Source organism: Cavia porcellus, unplaced genomic scaffold, assembly GCF_034190915.1.
Source record: "Cavia porcellus strain 051 isolate PalLab524CR breed Dunkin Hartley unplaced genomic scaffold, mCavPor4.1 scaffold_1, whole genome shotgun sequence".
Lineage (NCBI taxonomy): Eukaryota > Metazoa > Chordata > Mammalia > Rodentia > Caviidae > Cavia > Cavia porcellus.
This window is the reverse complement of record NW_026947484.1, coordinates 101,624,226-101,641,505: the sequence shown is the minus strand read 5'-3', so window position 1 is coordinate 101,641,505 and position 17,280 is coordinate 101,624,226. Positions and strand designations below refer to the sequence as shown.

The following is a 17,280-nucleotide window of genomic DNA, read 5'->3' as shown; positions in this document are numbered from 1 at the left end:
TTGAAGGGACTCAGGTCAGCAGAGACTTCATGTAGGCCTAATAAGAAGCCAGCTCTTGAAAGCTGACTATTGCAGTCTTACTAGAATATAGTTGTATATTACAGTTTTTAAAAGAACAGTCTTACTCAAACACTGCCCTGATGTCTAGTAGAGAAAGTGAAAGACAGCAGTCTTTTGGGAGGAAATGGGTGCTGGGCCCATCAACAGAGTCCTCCTGATTCAAACTCAAATAGTCTTGCCTATAAATACTTGAAGTATTTTATTCCCAAAGAGGTGTCTTTGCACAGGGTGTAAGCCAAATGAACCACACCTTTCATATTGCAATATCTATCTAATTATATTATGTGCCGCTCTGACTGGGAATAGTCTAAAAGATGGTAGTTTGGGGCTGGGGATTTAGTTCAGCGGTGTAAGCACCTGCCTTGCAAGCAGGCAGTTGTGAGTTTGATCCCCGGTACCGATAAAAAATTTTTTTAAAAAAAGATAGCGGTTCATCAGACCATTTCAGTTTTCACTTTGTATTAGCACACACTTGCAATACATAACGATTAAATTCTTCATAGGGAGGTGGGACATGTATATAACATATAATTCTTTTTCAACCCATTCCCCTCTCTTCATCCTTCTCTCCACCTCTTGGCCCCTTACCTTTTGCAAAAGATCTATCTTCCTTTTGGTTATCTATCTTTTTATTTTGCTTTTTATTTATATTTTGGGTTTGTCATATAAGAGATATTTAAGCTGATGTATTTCCTTTACACTATGGTCTCAAGGTGCACTCATTTTCCTACAATGACTCAAATTGTTTCTTCTTTCTTGTCACACTCAGTTCTCAGTACCAACACAGTGCCTGGCAGAGTCGTGATCAATACATTTTGCTGAATGGATGGATGGTTGGATGAAGAGCAAAGCAGAACACATCTTGAATGACAGACGTCAATTATGATATCTCTATGATGTCACAGAGCAGTATAGGGCAGTGAACCAACAGCACCCACGCTGCAGCTGGCTGTTGGTTACCCATGAAAGCTCTAAAGGTCCACCCTCACTGGTATAGACTAATGGCGGGTATGTAGAGCTGATGGCCTACATATTTAATATCACAAATTTCCTAATAGAGTTGGACAAAATCCAGGGCAAATCTCTTATTCCTACAGATTAATTTCCTGTAAAAAATTATGATAATGGTTATCTTCACTACAAAGTTATATGAGAGGGAATTTTCATTAGTTCTATCTAGCTCTTACATTTTTCAAATCTAAAAATAAAAATCACGTTTGAGAGAAAAATGAGTTGGAAAGCACTGAATTTACAGGAAATGTTTAATTAAAGGTGAGCTTGACCCAGGAGGCCCAATTTGTTCCTTGCTCGCAGTTGCCTCTCAGGGTGACTCTCCTCACTGTGAATTCCCTCCATAGGGGTAGCCTGTTTCTAACTGTACTGCAAGACTCTAATTTTGCCTGTAGCTCATTGCTCTGGGCTAACAGAGGTCTGATATTTTGGGCCAATTTGATTCTTTCTGCTATGAACTCAACACTCAGAAGCAAACTGCATGGTGGCCAAGTTATGGTATTGGCAGCATTTTAAGAGGAAGTCTACCTTGCAGCCTCCCAGTAAGTCTCACATTGGCCCCTGAACCTCTTTTCTGGAACCTTCTTAGCTTTTCCAACTTGTTAGGAGTCCCTAGTATCCTTCTAATCAGTTGCTAAGTTGTGCTTATGAGCCAGTCAGTTTCTATTCTTCACAACTAGAAATCCTAATAATCAACACCATCCCAGATTGTGGCCTCTGTCACTTACTCCGGACAATAAGCCTGGTGAAGGCCGAGGTGAAGAGGTTTCCTCCTATGTATCTGGCAGAGTACACGCCAGCATCTTGGGGCTGAGCATGCGGTAGGTACACCTCTAAAATGTTAGGCACCTCATGCCGGGGCACTGAATGGATGAAGGAACCTGGTGAGAGGGAGGAGTGGGAAACAACAGTTACACATCAAACACTCCTGTTTCCCTGTCTGTCCTCACAAGTGAATCACCTCACACTTAACTGAAAAATTCTGCCTCTGTGTCAGGCTTGAAATACAACATTGCCCGAGTCCCCTGGTTAACAGAAGAAGGTGTGTGAATAAAATGTAACATTCTCCCAGATACATCCGTCCCTCAAATCTTTTATTTTTATGTAATAATCTGCAGAGAAACACAATTTGGGACCCCTCTTATATTACGATAGGTTTTATTATAATTACATATACCAGGTACATTCAAGACTGTATTTAAATCTCCACTCTGCTATCCTTAAGTAATCAAACCCATTGCCTAAGAGGGCTCCTAGTCTACATAGAACTTAACAAGCTTGCCTTACAGCAGCTTTACTTCCAATATGTGTCCTTGAAACTGCAATAAGTTAATGATCTATCATGTTTGGCATCATCTGATGTCTCACCCCACAGTATTAAAAAGAAATGGAACATATGCTCACCATTTTTGTAAATCACTGCATCCTCTTCTTTCGTTACCACCTTTCTGAAAGATATACTTACATTATCTCCCTTGTTCACAGTCAGAGTTAACGTAGCCGGGAGGAAGGAAGCTTTTAAAAGAGAAAACAAATACCAAAAATAATGTCACACATTTTTCTCAGGAGCAGCTGAACACTGAGCTTCAAAAATGAGACCTGGTACTTTCCAGGAATCAGTTGCTTTTTATGATATCAAAGATAACAGTGGCTAACAGATTTTATTCTTTTTTAAGCTTATACATACATTCTTTAGAGTCTGATGAAAGAAACGGTCATTTTCTCTTTAAAACATAAACATATCAATCCAATATAATATACAATATTTCCCTGCAAATGACTGGGGAGGTGAGGATATGTTGTTCAACATCTGATATCAAAGTAAACCCTGACATTAACTATGAACTATATTTATATTAACTAAGAATCTGTCATCCTTTGCCGATCTTTACCAAATATCCTCAAAGTCGAAAAGAATATGAATACAATGTGAGCTTCTTCAGAGTGGGAAAGAGAAGATCATTTGTCAAACAGCTTTTCCCTTGCTCCTTTTGTGTGGAGGTTATTACTCTGCTTGAAATTATTCTAACTGCTTTAGAATGCTCCAAATATTTCCCAAATAGTTTGAGCACAATGCTGGGATTCCTGAAGAATAAAGCCAGTGAAGGAACCTAATATCTTATTATCTGCTCTTGGATTATACATGTATGACCTGATATAGTTATGGGACAGGACAGTACTAAGAAGAAATGGGGACTTTTTGTGTATTTATTTGACTTTTTAGATTATAAATCAAGGGACTGAAAACTTCTGCCTATCAGGCTTGGAATAAAATTTTGTGCTGGTTTACTGGAAAAAGTATGTGAATAAAATCTAATATTCTCCCAATTACATCCATTTCTGAATTCCTTTATATTATAATATGCAAAGAAACACTATGGAATGAGAAATGATTTACTTTAGGCTTTTTAATGTTAAACCTATGTTAAAATGCAAGCATTACCACTAAAAGTAATAAAATAGAAATAAAACTTACAATATTTAACACTAAAAATATACCACTAAAAGAAGAAAAACAATATATATAACTTTCCCAAACATGTAGAGACAGATAGGATGGAAATAAGCAAAACACTAAATGAGAACAGACAAAACCACAGAAAAATCATGATATGGAAAAGACAAATAAGATGGCAGATGACATACCAGATATATGTTAAAAGATACAGGATCTCAGAATAAATTGAAATACATGCAATCATGTTCTCTGTTTATGAGCTACACATTAAACATGATGACAAAGCAGACAGAATGAAGGCCTAGAAAATACGTATTAAACTAATACTAAGACCAGTTTTGTAACATTTATAACAAAAAACCTCTAAAGTCAAAATTTCTAGGGATAAAGTTGGTTTTTATAAGACAGTAAAAAAGAACCATACACCATCTAATGAAATTCTATCCAAAGATTTTATGTACATCTTGTTTAGGAAGATACAATATTCCTGAATTTGTATGCGTGCCCCATAGGTAGAGCTTCAAAACACCTAAAACAAAACCTAACAGTTAAATGATGAAATTAACAAATTGACTTTCAGAAACTGATCAAATAGACTGAAAAGTACAACAGCAAAATATAGAAGATCTGAATAACACCATTAACAATCTGTTGAATGTTTATAAAATCTATGCCAGTTATCAATGTACTGATTATTTACAAGGAGACTGCCTTCTTTTAAGCCACATAGCACCTCTCCATGAGTAACAAATTCTGTGATCAAAACATACCTAAATGAAAATCAAAGTCAAAACACCTGTACCTTCAGGCAAACATAGATTCCTACAGAATTTCAGTGCAAGGACTAAGCCCCGAGTGTCGGAAAGTCTTTTGCTGAGGGCCTTGTGATGCACCTGGGCTTCCTGTGCCTAGTTCTCAGCTCATCTGTGGCTTTCAGATTGGAGTTTGAGAATAACTGCTCAAATGCTGTGTGTGTGTATCTCTGGCTTCGATAGCTGCCCTTTGAGGGCAAGAGATGCCTCTGAACCACAACCAGAAGGCTTCGACCTTTAGATCTGTCTGTTTGTTTCCCTTTGCTGTGAGCTGTGCCTGCCAACTTGGGCACAGTACTCTGCCCGGACTCCCCTCTATGGCCAACTATGCCAATACCTTTGGTGCAGATGACGACTTGGGGCAAACCTAGAAAGAGCATGGGATAGAACAGATAGTCCTGGGCTCAAATCTACCCTCTAGATCTTTATGAATGAGCAGCTTCACCTTTGAACATGTCGGCTTTCTCACCTTAAATTCAGAAGTCATAATCTCTACCATAAGGTACTGTTAGACTGTTAAATCATAGCAGCCAAGCTCAAGATGCCCGTAGTATCCTTTCCAAATGTGAGTAGCAACCCTGATGCACTGATATCTGTCACATGGTTGTGCCTGGTAGTTTACTTGGTGGGACCAAAAGAGATCAATGGCCCCGGTAAGGTAACAGGGACAATAGAAGTATGGGGGTAGCTTTGTAGAGCTCCTCTTCACACTGACAAGGTGCTTCATCTTGCCATCCTACTGTGTGAATTCATGTTCTCTGTGATGGGCCTCTGGGCTCCAGTGAGAAGGCTTGCTGGCCGTTTCATACCATGGTTCTTTTCTGTGGGGTTTGTTTATATTTTCTGCCCTTTTGAGGAATGATTGTTTAGTTGACCGTGAGATTTCCCACTCAGCATTGTATTCTGAATAGGAACTGAGATTTCCCAGGAGGCTCGGCTCTCGTGCAGCACCCCTCCACTCTGTGGCTGTTTCAGACATGGTACCCGCTAAGCTCCCCATTTTCTTAGGGGCACCACCACATCAGAATTCTGTTGCTGTCCAGATTGTCACCTCCTGCATCCACATCTCTAGGCTGATGTCCTCTGCGTAGTAAGGGAGGAGAGCTAACCTTCAAGTTCTACTCTGGGCTTCCTGGTCGCACAAGGGCCAGGCCTGTACTCAGCACATATCTTTGTCCTGTGACTTAATTGTATCGTAAAAGCAATAATCATATTTTAACCATATTTACTGTGGACCAAGTAGTGTTCTAAACACTTCATACGAATTTAATTTTTGTAAAACTCCTATGAAACAGGTGCCTTCATCTGCACTAATAGGTACAGAAAGTTTAAGTAACTTGTTCAAGATCACACAGCGATTACTGCGAAAGCCAGGATCTGAGTCAAAGAACCTGACTTTGGTTTACGTAACATTAGCACTAACGGCTTAGATTATGTAAGGTTAGCACTCAGAAGGTTATTAACGTAGGTTATGCAATGCTACCACTCAAAAGCCTTAAAAGTCCAACCGCCACATTTTATAAATGAGATTCCTGAGGCCTAGGTTGGGTTTTGCTTAAGATCATCCACATGGGCTAAGAACTAAGAACACAATCCACTTAGTCCTTGAAGACTACAGAAAAAAGTAAATGGTTGTGAAAGTTATAAACAAAGATTCTTATCATGAATAAAATGTAATTAACTTTCAGTTGTGTCCTAGATAAGTAGTATGTGTCGTAATGCAGTTTTATGGCCATTATTGTTTTGAATAATTTTCACAAAAGCCCAGGGAATACAGAATATCCAGTTTATTGGCATGGGAGACGAGCTTGGGCTGAATACATCCCTCACCTAAAGCCTCCTAACAGTAACTGAGTAAGGCAGTTGAGATACAGACTTACATCTGCCCCACTCATTCTACAACGTCAGCTTTTTTATTTCCTTTCTCCAGACCTGCACTCTTGGCCCCAGCACTCAAGTCCAAGTCACAAGTTTCCCTCCTTCTCTTCCACTCCGTGTGTCTGTGCCTTACTCATCAGTCCCCATGTGGATGTGTCTCAGGAAGATTCCCCAGTCCCTACTCTCTAGCCACTCTCCTGACACCCTGCCCTTCTTGGAACAGCCTTACCCATGGGGCATGTCTTCTGCCAGACTAAACAGTCCAGGAGGGGAGGACCTGCCTTTGAAAGGCAGGACAGGGTACTGGTTAGAGCCAAGACTTTGGGGTCAGGCCCAAGTTCACTTTGCCAAATCTCGGACTTAGTGGTAGTGAACATACCTAAGCTACAACAGTCATGGGTCTCATCCGTTAATAAGATCACTGTAGTCGCATCTGACACACATTCAGTACGCTAAATATAATGTGTATAAGGCTGTGAGTGGAATGTCAGGACATCATAAATATTCAGGAAGTAAAAAAAAAATATTCAGGAAATGTTAACACTATCACATCCCCAGCGTGCGGCACAAACAGAGGCTTAGGAACGATTGTTGGTGAGGAAGAATCTGATTTCAAAACTTATTTTTTATGCTTTTAATGTGTTCACTTGTGTTACTTACATACAGGCAGCTCCTCTCTATCAGCTTCACAAGTCAGCTTTTGAACAGTTTGATGTCCCTAATGTAAATCTGTTTCTCAAACACAACAAAAAGAAAACCCATGTTTCTCTGATAGACCATTCTGAAACAGACTTTGGAATCTAAAAATGTTTCCAACTGTATTTACCGTTTAACTGTCCAGCCCCAGATGGAACCACCAGTGAGGTTTGAACAGACTGCGGCTGACTGTTTTGGATGATGCCATTGATAAAAAAAGAGTTTGGCTATTTAGGGTCTGGGAGCCAATTTGAGCAGTGTTTTGGCACATCTCAAATGGATTTTCCATTTCCTCCCTGGTGTACTAGTCAGCAGCAAGCAGGAATAGACTGATGTTTATCCGGTCCTGCTATGTCCTTGGGCAGGCATGTCTAAGGCCCCACAATGTTTTTCTAAGGAATTAACAGTGGCATGAAGGCATAGTTTTGGGCATTATCCCAGTTTAGTATAATGAATATCATTTTCTCTGCATCGTATTTCCCCCCACTGTATGGTAAAGAAAAGAGAACATGTTTGCCAGTCTGAGATGCTGCTGTTATTAAAATACAGGGGGGGAAACATGCTATTTTTCTATTTTGCATAAGTCTCTTCAATTATGTTAATGCATGATCTTTTAAAATTCTACAATTGGATAAGGAAATTAGTAGTCTCTAAATTATTACTTCAAGACATTATAATAATGATAGTTGTTGAACACAGCAGTCGTGTTGGTTCATTATCTGTGACCAAGATGTTAGCAATCTTTAAGTGTTTCATTTTATTTTTGAATGCAATAAAATCTTTATTTCCATTATTTTCTGAGCTAGAAAGAACAATGACTTCAATTATTTAAGTAACTGCCCTGAGCCATATTACTCAGCTCAAAGCAAGGTTCAAATCCCTGTCTGGCTGATTTCCACTCCCGTATCTACTATGAGCCCTGGGTTACTTTGTAACTTTTCAAATAGAATCATTATAGCTTACAAAACACATGCTCAAAATCAGAGTGAACTGTTAATACTGCGAATGATATGGAAAGTACAATGCAGCGTTGTTTGCAAATACAGGCTGTAATGGAAGATCATCAAATTCTACTTACAAATTACCATTATTAATGTCTCTTACTGTGCAGCATCCACTACATACAAGCTTTTAAGAGCATATCTGTGTAAATTAGGGCATATATGGGAACTCGCTTAATGCACAAAACATATTACTTAAACCTTAACAGAACTGTATTACTTTTGTTTCACAAACTATAATAAATGAGACAAATCAGTTAAACAACTTGCCGAAGGCCAGACTCCGAAGAGCATGAACCAAAACTCCATGCTGGCTCCACGATTGCTCATTCCCCTCCCTTGCCTCAGTTGACTGAATTTAAGATCTCCTTTGCCTGTGGTGACTTAGCTCTCAGTTTGGAGGGAAAATCATAGTTGTTTTTAATTCTCCACGTCCTGGTTCAACACAAGTCAAACCCAATGCCACGTGTGACAGACAGGAGTGCAGACTTCCAGCCGTGATAGCTTTGGCAAACCCCACATCCCTTTGTTCCTCCTCTCCTCCCTCACCCAGAGCTGCAGCGCTGGGAATTTCTGTTGTGAGCTTTTCCCACTTGCCCATATGTCATTTAAAGGTGAATGTCCTAGTTTTGCTAAGAAAATCCTTGCCTTCATTTATAATGAACAGCTATTTTATCACTTTTTGACCTTGAAATGAGCTTTCTGCCTTTAAATCTTTTTTCTTACTACCATTAGCAAATTCGAAGAATTTCAGGTGAACCTCAGACTCGCCCCTCAGAGAACGATCCACGGTGACAAGACCAGCAGGGTCTTGTCACCTGGGACCTTCATAGAAATACACAGTCTCATGACTCTCTCTAACAGCCTACTGAGTCAGAGTCTACATTTTAACAAGACTTGCTGGTGATTTATAAATACGTTCAACTTTGAGGGAAAAAAAATCCTGCAGAATTTTTTATATAGAAACTGCCAAATCAGAAATGTACATAGGCGCGTTACTTATCTGGATCAATTTTATAATTAAAAATCTAACCTCTCAAGAAATGAGCTGCTGTGGTTAGATAGTATTAATCTGAGAAAAGACTCCTTTAAGAGCTGGCATTATGGCACATGCATGTTAATCTCAGCACTCTGGGAGGCTGAAGCAGGAGGATTCCAAATTTGAGACTACTCTGGGCAACTTAATGACTTACAGAGATTATGTCTAAGTAAGAAATAAAAAAGGGCTGGGGATAGAGCTCAGTGCACAGGCTCTGGGTTCAATCAGCACCAAAAACAAAAGACTTTATTTGAGTTATGAGTGACCCAAAGAAAGTAGCTAATGCATAAAAAGCCTGAGTATTCCTGTGGAAGCAGAATGGTAGCAGGGAAAGAAGGTCCCAGTTCCTCAGTCCTCCCTGCATCCCTGCTTTTCTGCCAATGGAGTTTGTAATACCCTCTCACACTAACCCTAGTTTCATCTATCTGACTCATTTTAGGCTATAAAGTGAGGGCAAAGGGCCAGTCCTTCCAGGAGAACTCACACTGTACGTCTGTACCTCTTTCCTATCAAAACTCCTGGAAGTCACAAACAAAAAGTATCAAATGAGAAATCTCAAAGTAGCCAATAATTTGGCAATGGACAGTTGTTCTAACTGCTCTGATTTGCATATTACCTACAGGTAGCAGAGTTGTATCTTGATCAAGTTTCGTGACGCTGTTAGAGAACATATGAATTAGGGACCCATCTCTGAGGAAATAGGCATGAATGGTTTCTTTTATTTCTGACAGTGTCTGTACCAGAGACAGAAATGCTAACCAAGATCCGGGCATGGTCTTCAATCTTTGTACTCAGGCGGTTCATGCAGACTTTGAGGGACCGGCTACCAAAACTGTGTGTGTACTGGCATGCGTGCACATGTCCATGTGTGTGCCTGCCTAGCGTACCTTGCCTGTCTGTGATTTAGGGGTTATTACCTTGCTGACGCATCTTCATGGTCCGTATCCTTACTGCCTGTCCTCGAACCCGTCCTTCACAGAAATAAGCACCATTGATCTTACTAGCCTTTTCTCTCTTCCAAATGACCTTTTTTGCCCATTCTCTGGTTGCATCTTGGGTTACTTCCAGGGGATCTTGGTGCTGGTTCATTAAAGCTTCAAAGTCTCTTCCTATGGTGATGGGTTCATGAGGTTGCCAGCCAGAAGCAATGCAGGTGAGAGATGTTTCAGCGTCAGATACGAGAGGTAGGGAATTGATCAAGATCAAGTCCATGGCACCTTGCACTGTCCCTAAAAGGAAAGAGAATGCATAACATATGACACATGCTATTAACATGGCTCCATGAGGTGAACCTTGGGATTTCTGGGGTCGAGATGTATGTGGGTTGTTGTTGTCTTTTTTGGGGGGATTTAAGACAAGATCTTGTTACCCAGTTCAGGCTGGCCTTGAACTCACTATGTAGACTAGTTTGGCCTCAGACTCATGGAGGTCCTTCTGCCTCAGCATCCCAAGTGCTGGAATTACAGGTGTGAGTCACCCCAAACACTGCCTAATTTTAATACATAGAGGATTTAAATATTTGTTGGGTGGATGGAGGAAGGAAGGGAAGAAGGGAGGGAGGGAGGGATGGATGGGTGAGAAGATGGAGGGTCAATCTTCATTCAAGATTTGCGTAGTCAAGCTCTATCAACTTACCTGGATTCTACTTCTAATTTAATGAAATTAAAAATGAAAGTGCTCTCCTGAGTCTAAACTAACTCTTTGCCCATATTTAACAGACTGTCTTGATAGTTACTAAGATTACAGGGAACAAAACCAAATGCTAACATTTTTACCAAATGCCATAGAAAGGTAATCAATGATTGCTGTGCACTTTGAGATGGACCAGTATTCATTTATCAGAATTGATTTGAGTACCTGCTTATGCCAAATATTGAAATCCTCATTCAATTTGCTTTTGAAGTCAAAGCCAATAAGGAGGAGCTATATTTGTATGTTATATATGGGATAGAGGGAGAATTTTTCCTACAGTAGGTTTCCCAGGCTTCACCTCAAAGCATCCATCTTATTTCCAGCTTCACTGGTAACTTTTAATATCTCAGGAAGAGGTCACAGGTTAGGATAATAAAAGTGTTGCAAGGGAAGATGAGCTGGGAAACTTAGCAGCAGCACAGCTTCCAAAAATAATAGCAGTGCACACCTCCTCTTCCACAGGCAAACCCAGCCGGCCTGTGAGTGAACACCACCTCATCTCCTGCTCTCATCGCTCCAAGCATTTTCCACAGAGCTCATCAAAGGAAGGAAACACTCACTCGTCCAGCTCCAGTTCCATCCAGCACCATTTTTAGGACCAGTTGAGAGATTTGCCCAAACCATGGCTTCTGCTCTGAACTCCCGGCACTGGCACTAAGTGTAGCTCACTTAATATTTTTAGGAAATAATAGAAAAGCAGTTGATTTGAAAAGATAATCATTCTTAAACTGTATGTAGGTTGTTTCTAGGTATAGATGTAGTTGCTTTTTCTTCTTGCTCTTCCCAACTATTTTCCTTTCCCTAAATGGTGGGAAGGGAAATCAGGTGCTCTGGGAGTGTAGACAGGACTGCATTTTGCCACCTAATTCTGCATGGTCGTCATAGGAAACCTTCTTCCACCTGTGAGCTCTGTCCATTCCACAGCACTTAGAGCAGAAACAGAAGAATCATCTGTGTGGGCTTGGAATAAGAAATGCCTTTAGGTTCCTGAGCTGAATCTTAAAAATCAGCCTCTCAGTTTTCTTAAAATAAGGATCTAATGTTTTTATTTGCTTGCATCCATCTAAAGAATTTCTAGAAGGTGACAAAGAAACTAAGGACAAAAATTACCTATTGGTGAGAACTGGATCTTCAGGAGAAAACGAGGCAGGAAGACTTTTCACTGGATTCTCACCTGTATTGGCTTTTAAAATTGAATATTAGTTACACATAAACATTAAATGCCAAATATTAAATGTTTTTCTTACCCTAAAAGAGGGTAGCTGGAAAGGGATCAAGAGCCAGAAAATGTATGTCTCTTTATGTCTCATTTATCTCTAAACTCACTCCAAACCTTTACCCCTATTCCTATTCTTTGGGCTAGTAATAGGGGATGTGATGCCATCCCATGGTGTTGAAAAAAAAAAGGTTAAAATAAAATTTAATAAAAGGGGGCAGCCAGGGGTTCATGCAGCCTTTCAAAGCGATGAGAGCCCTCTCTCTGTCAGCTCTGGCATGGTCTCATCGTCAGAATGCTTTCAAAAGCCACAGGCCAGAGTTGTATCCACTGTTCATGAAACCTCTGCTCTGTTAACTAAACTACTAAGCCCTGTTAGTTCATCAGAAGGAACCATTTGTGCTATCATTGTTTGATTATTTGATCATTTTTATGCCTAACTACTTCTGATATAGCAATAGGCAACGTATAAATTAGTGCTGATTTCTTATTTTTTAAAAAAAAAATCCTGTATTATTTCTATCTTTTTTTTCTGATTTGCTTTTAAAAAAAAGAAGAAGAAGAAGAAGAACTGACCTCAACAGCACAGTTGGTGCCACCCAAGGAATTTGTAGTTAGGGACACACTCTTGGAAATGACCATCAGAAGACATGTCCACCTGGCCTGATGCCAACACCAGTCCAGAGCCGGGCACCTTTCCTATTACAGTCACAGCCTGAAGGTTCTGATCAAATTCTAAAATTAGTTCAGCTAATATATCTATCATCAAGGCCACGAGCACAATATAAGAAGATGTATATTGAATTGTATATACCTTATGTATTTTGGGGATTAATGTTATTTTTTAGGGCTAAGAGTGTAGAGCACTTGCAAGCATACACATGGCCTGACTTCAATCCCACACAGCATGTGCACAAACACAAAATACTATTTTTCTATAGCAAAGATCTTGATACTTTACAGCCATTGCATAAAAATATGTTCTTGTCTGGAAGCAAATACTTGCCATGTAGCATGACATTACCAAGTTAACACATAATCAGTGATCACAAATGAAGCAAAGCAAAGCTCTCAAATATTTTGTTCACTGAATTTTGTGTGCCATATTGATTATCTCATCTTTCACAATAATATTTTGTTACTAACCGCATTGTAGTGAACTCAAATTGTTTAACTCTTGTTTTTGCATTGTTTAATTGTATGCAATATTGTTTTGAGTAATGAGCCATCAACTAAGATATGGAAATGTTTTTCTTTAAAAAAGAAAACAGCTATAGAAATTATTTTGGACCTGAATCAATACTCACATAATAGAACTGAACTGATTTAGACATTAAAGATGAAGCTATGTTTTCCAGATTGCATTTCAAGGAATCATTATTTGTCATTTTCCGAAAAGATGTTCTTGATATTTGTGAAAATAGAAAAAGTAAAATTCACCGAATAGCTTTCAGATCTGCATCCGTCTGTATGCATCTGCATCCATACAATCCAGAGCTGCTCAACCTCCAATTGTTATTTTTTACATTTGGGCTTCATATCACATTTCACTTGAGGGGTGGTTTTGCTTAACTGAAAATATCTAAAACTCAGAGGGCATCTATTTTAACTCATTTTTCTAAGAGCTGAAGAAAATGAAATTTAAACAGAAAATCAAGGAAAATGCATTCCAGGTCAGCATGCCACACTGGCTCCAGTCAGCGTGCTTCCCGCCCCCATTCAAGTTCACGCAGCTGCGGACAGTCAGGTTCTTAGTAACCCTGCTCCCAGCATCCCTGGCAAGCTGCATGGAAACTGAAGTTAACATCACTGCATAAGGAGTATACCCTGACACTTCTTATTACTTTCCAATTGTACTGGTGGGATTTCACGAATATGTGTTTAGAATGATCCATTGTGTCTTTATAACTGTCTGTACTGTTCTGGGAAGTTTGTTATTTGCTATGTTTAATATTTTTACAGTGTTCATGATCATCTCGCTTTTGTAACAGATGTAGCTACCTACAGGTCTGAATATTTGATGAAAATTAGTATTATATTAGCCAAAAGTACTTCAGAAGCCAGAGGACAATAAAATGAAAAGGTATTAGCAAAAACCATCCCTGGAATACGACTACCCAAGGTATTTGGTAGAATTGCTTGAATTTTAATTATTTTTAATACTGCCCAGACAAGGGAAAAAATTGTTTAAAAACACACTCGTTGTTTTGGTATGTCCATTCATTCACTTAGTACACGAATGTATTGAATACCCATGTGCTAAAAACTACACCAGCCCTGGAGACAGCAGGAATCAAACTGATGTAATCTCACCCTCCATAGCTTACAAGACAGGATGAAACACAAAGACACAAAATGGATTACACTAATAAACAGCATGGGCACCATGATAGGCATGTGAAAGAGAATCACGTGGTGCTGTGAGATAGCACAGTGGTAAACAATCAGACAATTCAGGATGGAGGAAGGTTTGTGGATTAGTCTAACAGACCATTGGAGTTAACTAAGGCCAAGTTAGGGAGGTAGAGGAAGATTAAAACAAACTTCCTACCCAAACAAAAGGGTAACCACTGAGCAGGGTTTCAACGAGTTAATTAACATTCAGTGAGATTCACTTCTGCAGTAATCTGAAATCTCTCCTTAGGTTATCTTGGCATTAATTTCTGTGTGTGACCTACAGTGCCGTTTCCCTATCACCCTAGGTTAAAGTAGTTTGGGCGCCTTTCTTCTTGCCTTCCCCAAAGTTCCCGGGCACATGACCACACTTCAGTCTTTTTCTGTTGTTTTTCTCCACGGTTCTTTTCTGTACCTATAGTAAGTCTCTTAGCCATGCCTGTATTCTCTAGGCTCCGGCCATGAAGATGCTGGGCAGTTAAGGAGATGACAGCAAAATGCACAAAAATGTAAATAAAGGAAATCACTAGTTTTCTCCCTGCATAGGCGGGAGTTTAGAGTTGGGCATCCTGGATGTGACGGGGCTGCGTCTCTAATAACAAACTCTTCTCACACAGGAGTTGTGCCAACCAGTTTCCCCCAGGGCTGCCCACTTGCCATCCCTGCTTCCCAGCCAAACAGGGTTCTGGTCTGTCTGCTGAAGGGAATGGCATACTTTGCTATCTTCAGTTGCCGCAAATTTTGCACTCTGACTACTTAACACAGATCCTAGACAGAATCGGGCTCAGGGGACTAGTAGGAAACTTTTGCATTTCCAGGAAATAGGCCAGGCATCCACCCAGTAAGACTTTATTGAACATGTAGCACACATGCACCTTACAGACTAACTCTGTTATGGGAGGTGGAGGAAGCGTGGTACCATCATATAAAACACTGAGCTGAAAGGGACTTCGAGATTGCCTGATCAAGTCTCACTGTATAAAGGTTAAATGTGACAGACTTATAGAAAGAGGTGCTTTTTTTTTCCATACAGGTGACAGCAGCAGCAGCCCCAGGCCATGAGTTCTGATTTCTCTGTGAGATCCTTTCTTTCACTCTATTGCCAAATCCTTAGGGTGAGGGAATTTGGCAGGAGGGACCTGCAGAATCCAGAAGCTTGGGAAACCGGGGCAAGAGAGGAATGACACTGAGAAGAGGTAGCCAAAAGTGGAAAGGACTTGGACAAAGGGACAGAAACACCAGACATGAGTTTTGCCCTCCTCACAGGTAACCCTCTGCCTGACGTTAAGAATCTTTCCTGTGCACTCTGTCCTTGAGCAGGATGCTCTCAAGTGAACCATATCTGTCCAGCTACAGAGGGCATAACTGACGTGGGAAGACTGTCTTTGGATGCACATGTGTTTGTTCTCTCTCTCTCTCTCTGTCTCTCTCTCTCTCTCTCTCTGTCTCTCTCTCTCTCTGTGTGTGTGTGTGTGTGTGTGTGTGTGTGTGTGTGTGTCTCTCTCTCTCCTAATTCAGCCCTGTGCTGCATTCCACTTAACCTTATGCTGTCCAAAGAGTTACAGCACACACCCAGCCCCACACCCGTAACCAACATCTCTGTCCTGCATGATGGCCCTGAACAATGCTTGTTAACAATACAGACAGAGAAGGCCATTTGGCTGACTTGCTTACACAACAAAAGAATAAATCAAGAACTGCTCAAACTGACAGACACCCCGCTGAGAACTATTAGAAGAATAAACCAAAGAAATGAAGCTGACATGAAAGAAATTCAGGGTCATGATTGTTGCTAAAATGAAATTGTCAAAAGCCTTGCCTTCTCAGCAGGCCTAAGGTTTTACACATAGGGAGGGAGCTAACACTGTTTTATTATATAGATATAATAAGCACTATGTAGGTGCTTCTCAAGTATTGAATTCCCGCATATTGCAAGGCATGGAAGTGCACCCCTGTAATCCCAGCACATGAAGCAGAAGGATTGCCATGAGTTCGAGGTCACCTTAGACTACATAATAAGTCCAAGGCCAGCCTGAACTACATAGTAAGACCCTGCCCGCCCCCAAAACAAAACAAAACAAAACAACTGAAGGAAGTCTTACATATTCCATTTTATAGGATAAAAAAGCCCTAAAACTCAGAGATTTTCAAGACCACACAAGTAGAAAAGTGGAATTTGAATTCATGTCTCACCATGATCTGCTATGCTTCATTATAGATACAAGAAAAGTGTACTTTGTTCATCATTGTATCTCTAACAGTTAGCACATAATAAGTTTATATCCCACATTGATGAATGAACAAATGGTTAAATAAACAAGTGGGACTAGCATTTCATCAAAGAATTCATCCAACAGGCAATTGCTTAAATCTGATGAGCGAGGCTCTGTGCTGTGTTCTGTAGGTGAAGAGAAAAAATACCATTGCTGGATTCAAGAATTCACAGTTTGGTCATTTAAAGACATAATTTATTCAAAGTTATACAGGAAAAACTGAGCGATTTGATCTCAGAAAAAGCCCAAAATTTCTACACAGAAAAAGAGCATTAATAAATAAAGTTAAATTACCTAGTGGGAAAAAATTATTATGTGTAAAACTTAAGCATTAATATATATGATAAAGGACTATAAATCAATAAGTCAATGGCAACCACAGAGGAAGAAATATAAATACCCAACCACAGTGCACTGAATAAAATGGCCTCTCTAGTTCTCATTTCCTGCTATGAGATGTGGAGTCCATTTCCCTACTCTTGACTCAAGCTTGGCCATGGGACTTCGTTGACCAACAGGGCATTAGTAAAAGTGACACAAGCAGAGGTTGGGACAGTGTTTGTGCACTGGCTTGTACTGTATGTGACTCCTCCACTCTGCAGAAGCCTGCAATCACCATGAGGAGAAGCCTAGACCAGCCTACTTGAGACACCACTAGAGCAGACAAGCCAGTCCATGAGGTCCAGCTGACCACTACCAGCTAATGAGGGAACCATTTTAGTCCAGTCAGTGGCAGCCAAGTCATGAGAT

At 40.1% G+C, this 17,280-nt stretch overlaps 1 protein-coding gene across 3 annotated transcripts in view; it reads right to left on the bottom strand.

The window, feature by feature from the left end:
* The window catches only part of Tek (TEK receptor tyrosine kinase), a 130,564-nt gene that overhangs the window by 75,784 nt on the left and 37,500 nt on the right, over window positions 1-17,280 (bottom strand). For 2 of the 3 annotated variants that reach the window (XM_063252168.1, XM_063252170.1), the window contains exons 2-4: window positions 9,873-10,184; window positions 2,476-2,586; window positions 1,800-1,952 (exon numbers count right to left, since the gene is read on the bottom strand). In XM_063252168.1, coding sequence (XP_063108238.1) covers window positions 1,800-1,952; window positions 2,476-2,586; window positions 9,873-10,184 — 576 coding nt within the window. Of the gene's footprint in view, window positions 1-1,799; window positions 1,953-2,475; window positions 2,587-9,872; window positions 10,185-11,757; window positions 11,831-17,280 lie in introns of all 3 variants that reach the window. The other variant, XM_063252174.1, reaches the window with a different exon arrangement.